The sequence below is a fragment of the Amblyraja radiata genome, chromosome 16 (assembly GCF_010909765.2).
Source record: "Amblyraja radiata isolate CabotCenter1 chromosome 16, sAmbRad1.1.pri, whole genome shotgun sequence".
Lineage (NCBI taxonomy): Eukaryota > Metazoa > Chordata > Chondrichthyes > Rajiformes > Rajidae > Amblyraja > Amblyraja radiata.
This window is the reverse complement of record NC_045971.1, coordinates 3,790,120-3,805,968: the sequence shown is the minus strand read 5'-3', so window position 1 is coordinate 3,805,968 and position 15,849 is coordinate 3,790,120. Positions and strand designations below refer to the sequence as shown.

General features: G+C 52.2%; 1 protein-coding gene across 12 annotated transcripts in view; it reads right to left on the bottom strand.

Moving 5' to 3' along the window:
* The window catches only part of srcin1 (SRC kinase signaling inhibitor 1), a 343,123-nt gene that overhangs the window by 18,701 nt on the left and 308,573 nt on the right, over positions 1 to 15,849 (bottom strand). For 11 of the 12 annotated variants that reach the window (XM_033034920.1, XM_033034907.1, XM_033034908.1 and 8 more), the window contains 7 exons: positions 15,435 to 15,589; positions 14,187 to 14,362; positions 9,587 to 9,717; positions 8,460 to 8,607; positions 5,487 to 5,543; positions 2,574 to 2,901; positions 1,623 to 1,857 (listed from right to left, as the gene is read on the bottom strand). In XM_033034920.1, coding sequence (XP_032890811.1) covers positions 1,623 to 1,857; positions 2,574 to 2,901; positions 5,487 to 5,543; positions 8,460 to 8,607; positions 9,587 to 9,717; positions 14,187 to 14,362; positions 15,435 to 15,589 — 1,230 coding nt within the window. The remainder of the gene's footprint in view (positions 1 to 1,622; positions 1,858 to 2,573; positions 2,902 to 5,486; positions 5,544 to 8,459; positions 8,608 to 9,586; positions 9,718 to 14,186; positions 14,363 to 15,434; positions 15,590 to 15,849) is intronic. The other variant, XM_033034909.1, reaches the window with a different exon arrangement.

Here is a 15,849-nt window from a genome sequence, read left to right as displayed (position 1 = left end):
GATCGTCCCCAATCAATAACCCATGCCTGCCTTCTCCCCATATCCCTCGACTCCACTAGCCCCTAGAGCTCTGTCTAACTCTCTCTTAAATCCATCCAGTGATTTGGCCTCCACTGCCCTCTGTGGCAGGGAATTCCACAAATTCACAACTCTCTGGGTGAAAAAGTTTTTTATCACCTCAGTCTTAAATAGCCTCCCCTTTATTCTAAGACTGTGGCCCCTGGTTCTGAACTCGGCCAACATTGGGGACATTTTTCCTGCATCAAGCTTGTCCAGTCCTTTTATAATTTTATATGTTTCTATAAGATCCCCCTCATCCTTCTAAACTCCAGTGAATACGGGCCTAGTCTTTTCAATCTTTCCTCATATGACATTCCCGCCTCCCAGAGATCAATCTTGTGAGCCTACGCTGCACTGCCTCAATCACAAGGATGTCCATCCTCAAATTAGGAGACCAAAACTGCACGCAATACTCCAGATGTGGCCTCACAAGAGCCCTATACAACTGCAGAAAAGCCTCTTTACTCCTATACTGAAATCCTCTTGTTATGAAGGCCAAAATTCCATTAGCTTTCTTCACTGCCTGCTGTACCTGCACACCAACTTTCAGTGACCGGTGTACAAGAACACCCAGGTCTCGCTGCACCTCCCCCTTACCTAACCTAACCCCATTGAGATAATAATCTGCCCCCTTGTTTTTGCCACCAAAGTGGAAAACCTCACATTTATCTATATTATACTGCATCTGCCACGCATCTGCCCACTCACTCAACCTGTCCAGGTCACCCTGCAACCTCCTAACATTCTCTTCACAGTTCACACTGTGTCATCCGCAAACTTGCTAGTGTTGCTCCTAATTCCCTCTTCCAAATCATATATTAATTTTTTTCCTCCCACGTATTGTTAAATTGGCTTCTGTAAAATTGTAATTTGTCCCCTGTGTGTAGGATAATGCTGATGTACAGGGTGATCGCTGATTGGCATGGTCGGTGTGAGCAAAGGGCCTGTTTTCATGCTGTAACTCCAACCAAAATGGGTTGCATTTTTGTTAACAATCTGTCTAATCTGAGTGCCTGGCGTTGACTGGCCTGGTCAGCTGCTGTAACTGAGACTTCCATTGTGTTATTGTCAGTTTAGTTGAGAGACACAGTATTATAGACAGGCTCTTCCACCAAGAGTACCGACCAGCGATCACCCAATCACTCTAGTTCGATCCTACACACTCGGGACAATGTACACAAGCCAATGAACCTACAAACATGGACGTCTTTGGAGTGTGGGAGGAAACCAGAGAAAACCAACACGGTCCCAGGGAGAAGGTGCAAAGGCCGTTCAGACAGGACTCGTGGCCAGGATCGAACCCACGTCCCTGGCGCTGTGAGGAGACAACTCTAGCGCTGCACCACCGTGCCGCCCCGATCACAGTTCATATGACAATTAAATACTCTTGATATCCATTTGTCTTACATCGGCTGCTTTCCCAAGGTAGCGGGAAGTGTAGACGGGGTGAATGGTGGGCAGTCTGGTCTGCGTGATGGACTGGGCTACAGCTACAGCTCCCTGCAACGTATTAGAAGGTTCTGGAAGGAGGTGGTATACGCGGCTACGGGTGGCGTGGGTACCTGAGTGCCGGCGGCCGTTGATGTCGACTTTGCTCACTGGTTTCTGGACGTGCTGCGGTTTGCTAGGCCTCTGGTCAGCGGTCGGCGTGGCGACGGGCCTAGGCTTGTTGCCGAAGCCCAGGTCGGGGATGGCCTTCATCAGCTCGGCCTGCGTCTCTTCCAGCAACCGGCTGATGTCCTTGTTGGTGATGGGCTGCAGGCCGGCTCGCTTCTCCTCCCAGTCACGCTCGGCAGCCTGGCAACGGGGAGGGGGCACGTCAGCACAGGGGCCCCCACATACCCACCGTGACCGAGCCGGGGGATGGGATTAGGAGGCGAGGGGAGTGATGGATGGGGGAAGTGGTGGCGCGAGGGAGGGGGAGGGAGAGGAAGAGGGAGGGGGAGAGAGAAGGGGAGGAGGGAAGAGGGAGGGGGAGAGAGGGAGGGGGAGAGAGGGAGGGGGAGGGATGGGGTAAGGGAGAGGGAAAGGGAGGAAGAGGGAGGTGGATGGAGGGGGAGGGGGAGGGGATGGGGTAAGGGAGAGGGAGAGGGAAGGGGAGTGGGAGGAGGGGAGAGGGAGGGGGAGGGGATGGGGTAAGGGAGAGGGAAAGGGAGGAAGAGGGAGGTGGATGGAGGGGGAGGGAGGGATGGGGTAAGGGAGAGGGAGAGGGAGGGGGAGGGAGGGGGAGGGGGAGGGAGGGAGGGGGGGGAGGGAGGGAGGGGGAGGGGAGGGGGTAAGGGAGAGGGAAAGGGAGAGGGAGAGGGGAACCACATTGCACATTAATGATCACAATCAGACCCTTGGACCAGTGACCACAGGCCTGGGGCGCAGTGCCTGTTCCACCACCGGAGACAAAATGTCAAAGACTGAAAATAAAATCATTGCTTCCGCTGCGCTGTGTAATGCCGTGCGCCCGTGTGAAGCACGTGCGAGATGCCCGGCCCACGCGCTCCTAAATCCCAAGGCTTTACCTCGACGGAGACGGTTCGATCAGCCGTCCTCTTGCTGGGGGCTGGGGCCTCGTCCACTGAGTTGCTTTGGCCTGCGGCTCCCTGCACCGTGCCCGCTGGGTTGTGGGAAGAGTGGCCATGGGCAGGGGAGTGGTGGGAGAAGGTGGTCAGGTTGGTGTTGTGGGACTGCCAGCTTTTGGCCAAGTTCATGTGAGTTTCCTGGAGATTCAGGGGAGGGCTGGTGGGAATCTCAAATTCCAAGTTCCTGGAATGGCCGTCTGTGCTCATGTGCTTCGGAGACTGGGATGCTGCTTCCTCAGGTCCTCTCATCTGCATCTCATTGGCTTGTCTGCGGAGTAGATCCAAACTCACCATTAACACCAATTCCCCACCAACTGATCACAATGATACACTCAAAGCAAAGGCCGACCTTTCTGGACCTCCGCGGGCTGCTTGGCCATCGCTGCCAGCTCTGATCCCTCTCAATAGACAATAGGTACAGGAGTAGGCCATTCGGCCCTTCGAGCCTGCACCCGCCATTCTCCGTGATCATGGCTGATCATCCCCAATCAGTACCCCGTTCCTGCCTTCTCCCCATATTCCCTGACTCCACCATCATTAAGAGCTCTATCTAACTCTCTCTTGAAAGCATCCAGAGAATTGGCCTCCACTGCCTTCTGAGACAGGGAATTCCACAGATTAACAACTCTCTGGGTGAAAAGGTTTTTCCTCATCTCCGTTCTAAATGGCCTCCCCCTTATTCTTAAACTGTGGCCTCTGGTTCTGGACTCCCCCAACATCGGGGACTTGTTTCCTGCCTCTAGCTTGTCCACTCCCTTATTAATCTTATATGTTTCAATAAGATCTCCTTTCATCCTTCTAAATTCCAGTGTATACAAGCCCAGCCGCTCCATTCTTTCAAGATATGACAGTCCCGCCATCCTGGGAATTAACCCAGTGAACCTATGCTGCACTCGCTCAACAGCAAGAATGTCCTTCCTTAAATTCCTCTTTTCCGTAGCTTTCTGTAACATTGTGGGCTCCTTGGCCATCTCTGCCAGCTCTGTTTAGTTCTGCACCTATCCATCCCACTCCCCTGACTCTCAGTCTGAAGAAGGGTCTCGACCCAAAACGTCACCTATTCCTTTTCTCCAGAGATGCTGCCTGACCCGCTGAGTTACTCCAGCATTTTGTGTCTATCTTTCTATATTGATATTTACTCCCACCTGACCTCCCAAGGCAGTCCTGAGGAAACACTGGGATTTTGGACAAAGACACAGGGAACTACAGATGCTGGGAACTCCAGTACAACACAAAGTGCTGAAGTAACTCAATGGATCACTCAGCATTATGTAGAACATCTATAGGCGACGTTTTGGGTCGGGAATCATCTTAAGACCAGCGGCTTTAGACTTTAAAGATATAACGCGGAAACCGGCCCTTCGGCCCATCGAGTCCTTGCTACCCTACACGCTAGGATAGATTACAATTTACAGAAATCAATTAACCTGCAAACCTGCACGTCTTTGGAGTGTGGGAGGAAACCGGAGCACCCGCAGAAATCCCATGCAGTCACGGGGAGAACGTGCAAACTCCGTACAGACAGCACCTGTAGTCAGGATTTAACCCGGGTCCCTGGCGCTGTGAGGTAGCGCTGTGACTCTACCGCTGCCCCACCACGCCGTCCTAAATCTTATCTTTGCTTAACCACTGGGAAGCCATTGCTGCCAGGGTTGGATAGCCACTGCCCTTCTTCAGACTGGGTGGTTGGACGAGCCTTCTTTGAGAGCAGCTGCTGACCTGGGCTCCCCTTCCTGCACCCTGAAGGCCTCAGCTACAGGGTGACGGCACAAAGACAACACACGTACACCCCGCACTGTTCCAAACCCTGCCAACATTCCCCACTTGTGTTTAAGAAGGAACTGTGCAGATGCTGGAAAATCGAAGGTACACAAAAATGCTGAAGAAACTCAGTGGGTGCATCAGCATCTATGGAGCGAAGGAAATAGGCAACGTTTCGGGACGAAACCCGCAAGGGTTTCGGCCCGAAACGTTGCCTATTTCCTATAGTGGAGATTGTTCAACTCTTTGCATGGAGCGGTGGAAATAGGCAATGTTGCCTATTTCCTTCGCTCCATAGATGCTGCTGCACCCGCTGAGTTTCTCCAACATCTTTGCGTACCTTCAACATTCCCCACTTTGCTGCATTAGATTGTGAGAGAGCAGCATTGATAGACTTCACTTTGTGGACAATAGGTGCAGGAGTAGAGGCCATTCGGCCCTTCGAGCCAGCACCGCCATTCAATGAGATCACCGCTGATCATCCCCAATCAGTACCCCGTTCCTGCCTTCTCCCCATATCCCCTGACTCTGCTATTTTTAAGAGCCCCATCTAGCTCTCTCTTGAAAGCATCCAGAGAACCTGCCTCCACCGCCCTCTGAGGCAGAGAATTCCACAGACTCACCACTCTCTGTGAGAAAAAGTGTTTCCTCGTCTCCGTTCTAAATGGCTTACTCCTTATTCTTGAACTGTGTGTGGCCCCTGGTTCTGGACCCCCCCCCCCCCCAACATCGGGAACATGTTTCCTGCCTCTAGCGTGTCCAAGCCCTTAATAGGGTCTGAAGAAGGGTTTTGGCCCGAAACGTCGCCTATTTCCTTCGCTCCATAGATGCTGCTGCGCCCGCTGAGTTTCTCCAGCAATTTTGTGTACCCTTAATAATCTTATATGTTTCAATGAGATATCCTCTCATCCTTCTAAACCGAAGCGTCACTGCTTGCCTTTAATCACTAATCACCACATTTCCTGACTACACAGCTGGTCACCATTTAGAACATGGAACAATACATCACGAGGACAGGCCCTTCGGCCCACAATGTGGGGACGGACTGACAAGCATGTACAAGGTGCGGCTGCAGAGAATGGGCTGAGTTACCTGGTGAACTGCCTTGGGTAGATGTCTGTGGGATAGGCGGAGGCAGGGGGAGAGTAACTAAATAACAAGAGAGAGAGAGAGAGAGACAGATCAGCTAGGTGGGTTCAATGGGAGGAACTCAGAACACAAAGCAAACCGTGGCCGATCTCAGCAGGAGGCATGCACAGCCCAAAACCAGAGAGAATTAAACCGATTACAAACATTGAGGAAATATTGAAGTAAAGACATAGAAGATGCTGGAAATATTCAGCAGGTCAGGCAGCGTCTGAGTTCTGTGGGGGTGAGAGAGAGGATTTATTTAATCCCATTCACAAAATGCGAGTGTCAGCTTGCTGCATTTGTTGCATGCTGTTGGATGCATTACAACTTGGTTTGGGAACATGTGCTGGAAGGAACTGGAAGATTCCGAAGATGGACACAAAATTCTGGAGTAACTGCAGCGGGTCAGGCTGCATCTCGGGGGGAAAAACATAGAAACATAGACAATAGGTGCAGGAGGAGGCCATTCGGCCCTTCGAGCCAGCACTGCCGTTCAGCGTGATCATGGCTGATCTTCCGCTATCAATGACCCGTGCCTGCCTTCTCCCCGTATCCCTGACTCCACTCTTCCGTCATCAGCTGTGGAGGTCTTCCTTGGCCTGCCCGTCCCCTTGTGATTAGTAAGCTCACCAGAAACTATTCTTGTTTCTAATGGCCCTGTCTCACCCACCAGTGATCCCCGAGTTCAAAGCAAATCAAACTCGTGGTAATCGCGTAGAACTAACGCAGCGGGAACGTGGGGACTCGCAACGCCAGGCCGTAACAACAGGTGGCGTTTCTCTGAAGTCTGAAGAAGGATTCTGAACCGAAACGCCACCTATTCCTTTCCTCCAGAGATGTTGCCTGACCCGCTCTGAGTTACTCCAGCATTTTGTGTCCATCTACCTTTGGTTTGGGAAAAGCTCTGTCCAAGGCCCACAAAAGTTGTAGATGTAGCCCAGTCCATCACATTGACCAGATTCTCCACCATGGACTCTATTTACACCTCACAGTGCCTTGGGACAGCAGTCAACATAACCAAAGACTTTTCCCACCCCGGTCATTCCTTCTTCTCCCCGCTCCCGTCCGGCAGAAGGTACAGAAGCTTGAAAGCGCGCACCACCAGACTCAGGAACAGCTTCTTCCCCTCTGTTATCAGGCTTATGAACGGTCCTTCCATAAGCTTTTGTGCAGCACAGTGGCGCAGCGGTAGAGTTGGTGCCTTACAGTGCTTGCAGCGCCGGAGACCCGGGTTCGATCTCGACTACGGGCGCTGTCTGTACGGAGTTTGTACGTACTCCACGTGACCTGCGTGGGTTTTCTCCGAGATCTTCGGTTTCCTCCCACACTCCAAAAACGTGCAGATATGTAGGTTAATAGGACAGTGTTAATGTGCGGGGATCGCTGGTCGGTGCGGAAGTGGGCCGAAGGGCCTGTCTCCGTACTGAATCTCTAAACAAAACTAAAAAAAAGCTAGGATACAGTCTGATTCACCTCCACCCCATTGTGGACATTGGACTTTGTCTTGGCTTGTACTCGCTAGAATTTAGAAGATTGAGGGGGGATCTTATAGAAACTTATAAAATTCTTAAGGGGTTGGACAGGCTAGATGCAGGAAGATTGTTCCCGATGTTGGGGAAGTCCAGAACAAGGGGCCACACAGTTTAAGGATAAGGGGGAAGTCTTTTAGGACCGAGATGAGAAAAACATTTTTTTTCACACACAGAGAGTGGTGAATCTCTGGAATTCTCTACCACAGAAGGTAGTTGAGGCCAGTTCATTGGCTATATTTAAGAGGGAGTTAGATGTGGCCCTTGTGGCTAAAGGGATCAGGGGGTATGGAGAGAAGGCAGGTACAGGATACTGAGTTGGATGATCAGCCATGATCATATTGAATGGCGGTGCAGGCTCGAAGGGCCGAATGGCCTACTCCTGCACCTATTTTCCATGTTTCTATATCTTCCCCTTTGCACTTTTAATTGTCCTTGAGTTTGAAGTGATTGTATACATATATATGCACAATATGCCTGATCTGTTTGGAGTGCGTGCAATACACTTTTCACTGAGAGGAATAGATTGGGTAAATGACAGAGTCTTTTGCCCAGTGGAGAGGAATTGACAAACCTAGATCGTAGGTTTAAGGTGAGGGGAGAAAGATTTAATAGGAACCTGAGGGGTGATTTTTCTTTATACACAAAGGGCGGTAGGTGTATGGAATGAGCTGCCGGTGGAGGTAATTGGGGCAGGAACTATTGCAATGTTCAAAAAACATTGAGACAGGTACATGGATAGGACAGGTTTAGAGGGATATGGGCCAAACGCAGGTAGGTGGGACTAGTGTAGATGGGGCATGTTGGTTGACGTGGGTACCGTGCCAGAGACCTGGGTTCCACTCTAACCTTGGCTGCTACGTGTGTGGAGTTTGCACGTTCTCTCTGTGACGGTGTTGGTTTCCTTTCACACCCCAAAGACGTGCAGGTTTTGTAGGTTGATTGGCCTCTTTAGATTGCCCCTAGTGTGTCGGGAGTGGATGGGAAAATGGGATAACTGAACGAGTGCGATCGGGTGATCAATGGTCAGCGTGGACTCAGTGGGCACAAGGTGCAGGGAAGGAACTGCAGATTCTGGTTTAAAGCGAAAAAAGACAGAGAAAGCTGGAGTAACTCAGCGGGACAGGCAGCATCTCTGCCTGAAGATGGGTCTTGACCCGGAACGTCACCCATTCCTTCTCTCCAGAGATGCTGCCTGTCCCGCTGAGTTACTCTAGCATTTTGTGTCTATCTTTGGTGGGCTGAAGGGCCTGTTTCCGTGTGTAGGATAGAACTAGTGAATGGGTGATTAATAGTTGCCGTGGACTCAGTGGGCTGAAGGGCCTGACTCCATGCTGGATCTCTAAAACACAACAGTTGGTTGGCACCACCTGAGCCCAGGATAAGGAGCCAGTCCTGGCTTTACCTTCTCAGTGTAGCGAGCGAGTCCGTGATGGTCTTGCATCGTTTCAGTAGCACGTCCAGGCGCTGAGGCTCTTCCTTCAGGAACTTCACCGCCTCCACCTCCACGCGGAGAATCACTCGCATCTTACTCTGCAGGCTCGGGAACTGGGCTGCGTATGAGAGAGCAAGTCAGTGCTACATGCCAGACCCCCCCACACACACACACACAGAGAAACCCCCCCCACACACACACACAGAACCCCTACCCCCCACCCCACCGCCCCCCCTCCCCACACACACACACAGAACCCCCCCCCCCCCCCACACACACACACACACACACACACACACACACACACACACACACACACACACACACACAGAGAACCCCCCCCCCCCCCACACACACACACAGAGAAACCCCCCCCCCCCCCCCCCACACACACACACACACACACACACACACACACACACACACACACACACAGAACCCCCACCCCCCACCCCACCCCCCCCACACACACACACACACACAGAACCCCCCCCCCCCCCCACACACACACACACACAGAGAACCCCTACCCCCCCCCCCCCACCCCACCCTCACACAGAGATTCCACCACAGTGCACGGACCCCAGGCTCGGGAACTGGGCTGGGTACGAGAGAGAGCAAGTCAGTGCTTCACGCCAGACCACCCCCCACGCAGAGACCCCCCCCCCCCCCACAAACACAGAGACCCTAGTTTTCACTGGTGGGAGAGTCTAGGAACAGGGGGCATCGTCTCAGAATAAAGGGGTGTATGTTTAGAAAGGAGATGAGGAGGAATTTCATTGGCCAGAGGAGGGCGAATCTGTGGAAGTCATTGCCATCGCTGGCTGTGGAGGCCAAGACATTGGCTATTTCTAAGGCAGAGACTGAGATTGTTGATTAGTACGGGTGTCAGGGGTTATGGGGAGAAGGCAGGAGAATGGGGTTGAGAGGGGGAGATAGATCAGCCATGATTGAACGGTGGGAGAGACTCAGTTGGCCGAATGCTGTTGCCGTGAACGTATGGCCATTGACCATTAAGCTTCATTCTCTCTCCCATTAGATCTGACTGGCGGGGAACCTCCCCCCTCCCCTGACGGACAATGCCGATGGCCCCTCACCCTTCAGTTCCGTGAGGGTCTCACTCAGCTGCCGAAGAACCAGGGCCTTCTCCTCCAGCTCAGGCCCGGTGATCAGTCTCTGGCTCAAGGCTGCGTCTCGTTGCAAATCGTCCACCGAGCGCTCAAGATCACTGCCAAAAGAAACAGCAATTAGACTGCGCGCGGTATAAAGAACACGCAGAAACTGAAAGTCTTGTACACTGTGGGTGGCGTGATTGTAATCATGTACCGTCTCTTCGCTGACCAATGCCCCCCGTCCCACTTAGCAAAACCTGAACGGAAACCTCTGGAGACTTTGCGCCCCCACCCAAGGTTTCCGTGCGGTTCCCGGAGGTTGCAGGTGGTTGCCAGAGGTTGCGGGTAGTGGAAGCAGGTAGGGAGACTGACAAAAACCTCCGGGAACCTCACGGAAACATTGGGTGGGGCGCAAAGTCTCCGTTCAGGTTTCCTAAGTGGGACAGGGGCATTAGTTTAGAGATACAGTGTGGAAACAGGCCCTTCGGCCCACCGGGACCACGCTGACCACCAATCACCTATTCACACTAGTTCTATCTCACACACAAGGGACAATTTACCGTCTGGCGAAGGGTTCCATCCTGAAATGCCACCTATTCTTCTTATCCAGAGATGCTGCCTGACCCGCTGGGTAACTCCTGCATGTTGTGTCTCTTGATGGTATAAATCAGCATCTGCAGTTCCTTCCTACACAATCTGGCCTGAAATATCCTCCTCCAGAGATGCTGCCTGGCCCGCCGAGTTGCCACTCTTGTCGACTTACCTGGTTGGAGACTGTAAATAACTCCAGAACCACACGAACCTCGTTGTCCCTTCTGCCCCCTTGAAGAGGCCACGTTGTGGGGCAATAATGCGGGGACAATGAAGATGTGGATTGGAACGCAGAGGTTCGACCAGCCCCGGATGTGCGGTTCGATTGCCCGGAGCGGGGGAGCTGACATCCCCCCCGATGCAGGAGCTGATCGCCCCGATGCGGAGGGCCCAAACGCCACCTGCTATTGGAGTCAAGATCGTCCCGTCAACGGAGGGCTCGACGCCCCCGACTGCGGGAGACCAAAGGGAAGAGATTTAACTTTTTCTCGCCTTCCATCACAGCGAGGAATGTGGAGGAGTCACTGTGGTGGATGTTTATGTTAAAATGTATTTTGTGTGTTCCGTTTCTTTTTCTTGGTATGACTGACTTGGCAAATGAAATTCCTCGTATGTTGCAAAACATACTTGGCTAATAAAGTATTATTGTGATTGTGATTGATTGAGGAAGATCCCAACCAAAAAAAAACTTATTAATGGCTGTGTTTAAGAAGGAACTGCATGTGCTGGAAAAATCGAAGGTAGACAGAAATGCTGGAGAAACTCAGCGGGTGAGGCAGCATCTACGGAGAGAAGGAATAGGTGACGTTTCGGGTCCATAGATGCTGCCTTACCCGCTGAGTTCCTCCAGTATTATTGGCCGGGGCTCGCTGGAGAGAACTGCGGACTGCGAGGGGGACAGTGGTGGGCTCCTGCTCCACCCTTGGGGCGAGTACTGACCATTCTTCCCACCTGCCGAGTGCTTCGGCAGTTTTCCATCTTTATTTCCAATTCGCAGCATCTGCAGTTATATTTTGACTCTCAATGCCCGAGACATTGGGGACACGAGTGCCGGGGAGAGCTTCCAGAACTACACAAGCATTTCATTGACCGTGAAACATTCTGGGGAGTCCTCACAAGGGGAAAGGCACTGTGGAAATGCTGAATAAAAAGGAACTGCAGGAGCTGGCTTACGGGAAAAAAGACACAAAGTGCCGGATTAACTCAACGGGTCGGGCAGAATTTCTGCAGAACGTGGGTAGGTGATGTTTCAAAGTGTTCAAGAAGGAACTGCAGATGCTGGAAAATCGAAGGTAGACAAAAATGCTGGAGAAACTCAGCGGGTGCAGCAGCATCTATGGAGCGGAGGAAATAGGCAACGTTTCGGGCCGAAACCCTTTTGGGTTTCGGCCCGAAACGTTGCCTATTTCCCTCAGGGTTTCGGCCCGAAACGTTGCCTATTTCCCTCAGGGTTTCAGCCCGAAACGTTGCCTATTTCCTTCAGGGTTTCGACCCAAAACGTTGCCTATTTCCTTCAGGGGTTCGGCCCGAAACGTTGCCTATTTCCCTCAGGGTTTTGGCCCGAAACGTTGCCTATTTCCCTCAGGGTTTCGTCCTGAAACGTTGCCTATTTCCTTCAGGGTTTTGGCCCGAAACGTTGCCTATTTCCCTCAGGGTTTCGTCCCGAAACGTTGCCTATTTCCTTCGCTCCATAGATGCTGCTGCACCCGCTGAGTTTCTCCAGCACTTTTTTCTACCAGGTGATGTTTCAAGACCCTTTTTCAGACATTGTGGGGAGGGAGGTTGGAAGAGAGGAGGGCCAGGACAAAGCCTGGTGGGTGATGGGTGGGTACAGGTGATGGGGGGGATGGAGGGGGTGATAGACAGATGAATGGACAAAGGCCAGAGATAAAAAGGCAAGAAGTGCGAATTGTGAAGCCAGACAAAGGAATATAGGTGGACCTTCCTGGTGTGGCCAGGTGGGGGCAGTAGATATCCACCCTGTCAGACTAGCGGGGGCTGGACCTTGTCTCAAGTGTCCCAGCCTTCGGATTAACCTGTAGGGTGGGCGCAGCGGTAGAGTTGCTGCCTCTCAGCACCAGAGACCTCGGGTTCAATCCTGACCACGGGTGCTGTCTGTACGGAGTTTGTACGTTCTCCCTGTGGACCGCGTGGGTTTACTCCGGGTGCTCTGGTTACCTTCAACATTCCAAAGACCTGCGGGTTTGTAGGTTAATCGGCTTCTGTAAATTGCCCCGAGTGGGTGGGATGCAAGAATGGGACAACACAGGACAGGTGATCGATGGTTGCTTGGTTGTGGGCTCTGCGGGCCGAAGGGCCTGTTTCCTGGTTGTAACTCTTTGGTGTCATGAAGAAGGACCCCCAACTCCAAACGCCATCTATCCTTCTCCTCCAGAAATGTTACCTGACCCGCTGAGTTACTCCAGCACTTTGGGTCTATCTTTGGTATAAACCAGCATCTGCAGTTCTTTGTTGTAACTTGGCATTCACTATTGCCTTCCAAAGCTGATCAAAGTGAATAGTCATGGTTATGGCAGAGTTTGCACCTTCTCCCTGTGACCACGTGGGTTTTCTCCAGGTGCTCCGGTTTCATAGAAACATAGAAACATAGAAAATAGGTGCAGGAGTAGGCCATTCGGCCCTTCCAGCCTGCACCGCCATTCAAGATCATCATGGCTGATCATCCAACTCTACACTAGGGCCATACAGACTAACTCCATCCCAAAGATATGGCGGACAGCAAAGGTCATTGCTATACCAAAACCTGGCAAAGACGAAAAACTTTCCCAATCTCTCTACTCTGCGTCCCACTCAAAATCTTAGAACGCCTTATACTACAACGTATATCTCCAGGAGTAGAAGAGATTCTCAGTGTGGATCAGGCAGGTTTCCGCAAGGACCGCAGCACAGGAGAACAAGTTCTGGCCCTAACCACCTGCATTGAAAACCGCTTCGAGAACAAACTGACAATAGACAATAGGTGCAGGAGTAGGCCATTCAGCCCTTCGAGCCAGCACCGCCATTCACTGTGATCATGGCTGATCATCCAACTCAGTATCCTGCCTTTTCCCCAGGATTTGCTGAGTCCGGACGGACCAGCGATCACCCCATACGTACACTAGCATTATCCTACACGCACTAGGGACAATTTACAATTTGACCAAACTCCGTATAGACAGTACCCGTAGTCAGGATGGAACCTGGGTCTCTGGCGATGTAAGGCAGCAACTCTACCGCTGGTCACTGTGCCCCCTGGTTGTAAACCCACTCTTCTTCCAAGCTGAGAATCACCCGTTTATTCCCGCGTGGTTTACCGTCCAGGCACCAATCCTCGATGCTTCTGGTAGACACAAAATGCTGGAGTAGCTCAGCGGGACAGGCAGCATCTCTGGAGAGAAGGAACGGGTGACGTTTCGGGTCGGTGGCTTTGGGGTGAAGTTCAAGTTCAAGTTCAAGTGAGTTTATTGTCATGTGTCCCTGTGTAGGACAATGAAATTCTTGCTTTGCTTCAGCACACAGAACATAGTAGGCATTTACTACAAAACAGATCAGTGTGTCCATATACCATAATATAAATATACACACATGGATAAATAAACTGACAAAGTGCAAATAACAGAAAATGGGTTATTAATAATCAGTTTTGTCCGAGCCAGGTTTAATAGCCTGATGGCTGTGGGGAAGTAGCTATTCCTGAACCTGGTTGTTGCAGTCTTCAGGCTCCTGTACCTTCTACCTGAAGGTAGCAGGGAGATGAGTGAGTGGCCAGGATGGTGTGGGTCTTTGATGATACTGCCAGCCTTTTTGAGGCAGCGACTGCGATAAATCCCCTCGATGGAAGGGAGGTCAGAGCCGATGATGGACTGGGCAGTGTTTACTACTTTTTGTAGTCTTTTCCTCTCCAGGGCGCTAAAATTGCCGAACCAAGCCACGATGCAACCGGTCAGCATGCTCTCTACTGTGCACCTGTAGAAGTTAGAGAGAGGAGACTTACTTCAGTTGCTGTATGATCATCTCCTCGTCGTTCAAGTACTTTTGCCTCTCCTCCTCCACCAGGGCGCGCTGGCGATGCATAGGGTCCTCCGGTTTGCGCAGGGCTTCCGACACCCGGACACTTATCTCCGATTCCAAGCGCTTCATCATGTGCTTCAAGGTGTCCTGGCTCTGCAGCTGGCGGATGGCAAAAGAGAAGGAACTAACACCAAAACTGGAAGGCTGTGCCGATCGGACAAAGTACCAATAGGTTTCAGGAGGAATGTGTGAGGGAAATGATATTCCTTGTATGAAAATCCCACACTGGGACTGTTAACGTCACAATATGAAAGGTGTTCAAAGATATGGGCTACAGGTAGCAAACCGATTAGACTCGCCTAATTGGGGCATCATGGTCGGCTTGGACAAGCTTGGCCTGAGAACCTGTTTCTGAGCTGTTGATAGAGTCATTCAACGAAAGATACAGCATGGAAACAGGCCCTTCAGCCCACCGAGTCCATGCCGACCCACTCACACTAGTTCAGTTATCCCACTTCCTCACCCACTCCCATCCACACACTAGGGGCAATGTACAGAGGGCAAATTAAACTACAAGCCCACGTGTCCTTTGGATGTGGGAGGAAACCGGAGCACTCGGAAGAAACCCACGCGGTCACGGGGAGAACGTGCGGACTCCACACGCACAGCAGCCGAGGTCAGTCAGGATCGAGTTCGGGTCTCTGATGCTGAGAGGCAGTTGCTCTAACGGCTGCACCACTGTGCTATCCTTCATGGATCTCGGAATTCCAGAGATAGGTGCCCGACTCGGAGAGTGGGAACATGGAATCCACCGCAGCTGAGGCGGGAAGATGTGAGGAGCAAAGGTTGATTGAAGAGGAAGCTGTGTCGACATACGAAGGAGGGAGGGCCAGCAGGGTGTGGTGTAGGGGAGGAGATGAGAGGATGCGAGGGTCAGTGGGCGGCACGATGGTGCAGCGAGACAGTCGCTGTCTCACGGCGGCAGAGACCCGGGTTCGATCCTGACTACGGGTGCTCGAGTCGGCACGTTCTCCCCGTGATCTGCGTGGGTTTTCTCCACGAACTTCGGTTTCCTCCCACGCTTCAAAGACGTGCGGGCTTGGTAGGGAAAATTGTCCCTTGTATAGGATAGTGTTAGTGTGCGGGGATCGCTGGTCAGCGTGGACGGAAGGGCGCGTTTCCACGCTGCATCTCTAAACGAAACTGCACGGAGCAAAGGTGGGCCGCGTACCTGGAGTTTCCGCAGCTGCAGGAGTTGCGTCCTGAGGTCGCTGGCGTTCTGCTGGAGGTCGTGCAGGTGGAGCTGCATCTGGAGTCGGGTGATGGCGGTGGTGTGGTTGACGGTGACGGTGTTGGCAGCAGCCGTGCGTACCGACGGGCTGAGAGCTGGACGCCAGGGAGAGAGGGAGGGAGGGAGAGGGAGAGGGAGAGAGGGAGACAATGAGAGGGGAGCACAGCCAGGCACCGCGAGGAGAGCAGGAACTCAGGGCAATCTCAACAACACACATGACGCACCAGGGCACCTCAATACTAGCGGTGGAGGCTGCCGTTAGTCAGAGGGTGGTGAATCGGTGGAATTCATTGCCACAGACGGCTTCTGGTGGCCGTCACAGGGTGTTTGCAAGCAAAATGGAGATGAATTAGCA